The 2429-nt window shown below is 47.3% G+C and overlaps 1 protein-coding gene across 1 annotated transcript; it reads right to left on the bottom strand.

The window, feature by feature from the left end:
- Positions 1-43: 43 nt before the first annotated feature.
- On the bottom strand, positions 44-1326 carry LOC124894138. Its single transcript, XM_047404889.1, has 2 exons — positions 1219-1326; positions 44-514 (listed from the first exon to the last, which is right to left on the bottom strand). Exons 1-2 carry the CDS (start codon positions 1324-1326, stop codon positions 44-46), a joined length of 579 nt encoding a protein of 192 aa, XP_047260845.1.
- Positions 1327-2429: the final 1103 nt, after the last annotated feature.

Raw genomic sequence — 2429 nt, 5'->3', positions numbered from 1 at the left:
GAAAGGCGAAAGTGAAATACCACTACTTTTAACGTTATTTTACTTATGCCGTGAATCGGAAGTGGGGCACTGCCCCTCTTTTTGGACCCAAGGCTCGCTCTTCGGGCCGATCCGGGCGGAAGACATTGTCAGGTGGGGAGTTTGGCTGGGGTGGCACATCTGTTAAAAGATAACGCAGGTGTCCTAAGATGAGCTCAACGAGAACAGAAATCTCGTGTGGAACAGAAGGGTAAAAGCTCATTTGATTCTGATTTCCAGTACGAATACGAATCATGAAAGCGAGGCCTAATGATCCTTTAGACCTAAGGAAATCGAAGCTAGAGGTGTCAGAAAAGTTACCACAGGGATAACTGGCTTGTGGCAGCCAACCGTTCATAGCGACGTTGCTTTTTGATACTTCGATGTTGGCTCTTCCTATCATAGTGAAGCAGAATTCACCAAGTGTTGGATTGTTCACCCACCAATCGGGAACGTGAGCTGGGTTTAGACCGTCGTGAGGTAGGTTAGTTTTACCCTACTGATGACAGTGTCGCAATACTAATTCAACCTAGTACGAGAGGAATCGTTGATTCACACAATTGGTCATCGCGCTTGGTTGAAAAGCCAGTGGCGCGAAGCTACCGTGTGCTGGATTATGACTGAACGCCTCTAAGTCAGAATCCGGGCTAGAAGCGACGCATGCGCCCGCCGTCCGCTTGCCGACCCACAGTAGGGGCCTCGGCCCCCAAGGGCACGTGTGGTTGGCTAAGCCGCCGCGGCGGAAGGGTCGCGGTGGCCGCCTTGAAGTACAATTTCCATTGAGCGGCGGGTTGAATCCTTTGCAAACGACTTAAATACGCGACGGGGTATTGTTAGTGGCAGAGTGGCCTTGCTGCCACGATCTACTGAGATTCAGCCCTTTATTGCTCCTGTTTGTCCCTCCCCATCCAATCCAACCATTTTTCCACCCATCTCCAAAGGAGGTTTGTGCAACCGTCCTTGAAAAATCCCACCAAGTGTTGCGAGTTCACCTCACCCGAGTTAGCCTCTTCTCTTTCAAGCATCGCGTGCGTCCCATTCCAAACAGTTAAGCATACGATTTCAAGTGGCCTTTCGCGAAAAACAACGGCATCGCAACTAGAGGTTTTCCGCTATACGGAGTGCGCCATAAGTGCTCTGCGACGCGTCGAGAACAACGTCAGTGCGTGGAGGCATGTCGCAATTAGAGATTTTTGTGACCTTTGAGTGCAATGCTGGAGACGCCTCCAATGACGAACGCCGACGGACATATAGTGGCCTGCCATGGTGGCACCATGGCACCGTGGCACCAAGGCATCGTGGCGCCATGGCACCAAGGCACCATGGCACCGTGGCACCGTGGCACAGTGGCATCGTGGCACCATGGCACCAAGACATGGCACCATGGCACCGTGGCACTAACGCAGAAAGGCACCATGGCACAAAGGCACCGTGGTGCCGTGGCACTATGGCACCATGGCACCGTGGCACCAAGGCACCATGGCACCATGGCACCGTGGAACCGTGGCACCATAGCACCATGGCACCGTGGCATCGTGGCACCATGGCACCAAGGAACTGCAGCATGGCGCCGCGGCACCAAGGCACCGTGGCACCAAGGCATCGTGGCACTATGGCACCAAGGCACCGTGGCACCATGGCACCAACGCACTGTGGCAGCATGGCGCCAAGGCACCAAGGCACCGTGGCACCAAGGCACTAACGCACCGTGGCAAAATCAAAAGAGCGTAAACCTACCGTCGATCATCCTAATATTTTTCTGACGTTCATCCATCTTCCTCACCGCTGCATACTCATTTTTCTACATATCCGCTCTAATTTTTTATTTTAAATATATTTCAATGTTACCTCATATGTCGTGTCGGTTTTCGTAATGTCCCGTCGCCTTTTTTTCATATTTTTATTTAATATACTTAAATTTAAATATTGTATACAGTTACGTTATTCGTACAAATACGCAATCAATTGTTGGTTTAAGGCTACTTCATTCTAATATACATATTTTGGGGTTGTTACTTATCTGTTGCATTCCGGGCGATTTTCCTAATGTCCCTACGTTATTTTTATATTTTTTTTCATATTTTCATTTAATATCCTTAAATTTAAATATTTTATATCATTACGTTATACGTACAAATATGCAGTCGATTGTTGGTTTAAGGTTAGTTCATACGCTGAGAATGTTTTCCTAATTTTTTCATATTTTTATAAATATTTTTTCTATTTTTGATTTATTTTTGCTAATTTTTTGAATTTTGATAAATGATATTTGTAAAAAAAATATTTTCACAACAAAAATTATCATTTACAGATTACGCGACCTTTTTGTGAGTGCATAGGCCCCGTCTCACATCAAAACGTGCTGTTCGGGTCCGAATATGTCTGGTATGATTCTCTGGCGAAATCATGTC

Source organism: Capsicum annuum, unplaced genomic scaffold, assembly GCF_002878395.1.
Source record: "Capsicum annuum cultivar UCD-10X-F1 unplaced genomic scaffold, UCD10Xv1.1 ctg70430, whole genome shotgun sequence".
Classification (NCBI taxonomy): domain Eukaryota; kingdom Viridiplantae; phylum Streptophyta; class Magnoliopsida; order Solanales; family Solanaceae; genus Capsicum; species Capsicum annuum.
Note: the sequence above shows the minus strand (reverse complement) of the source record. Positions and strands in the feature narration are given on the sequence as shown.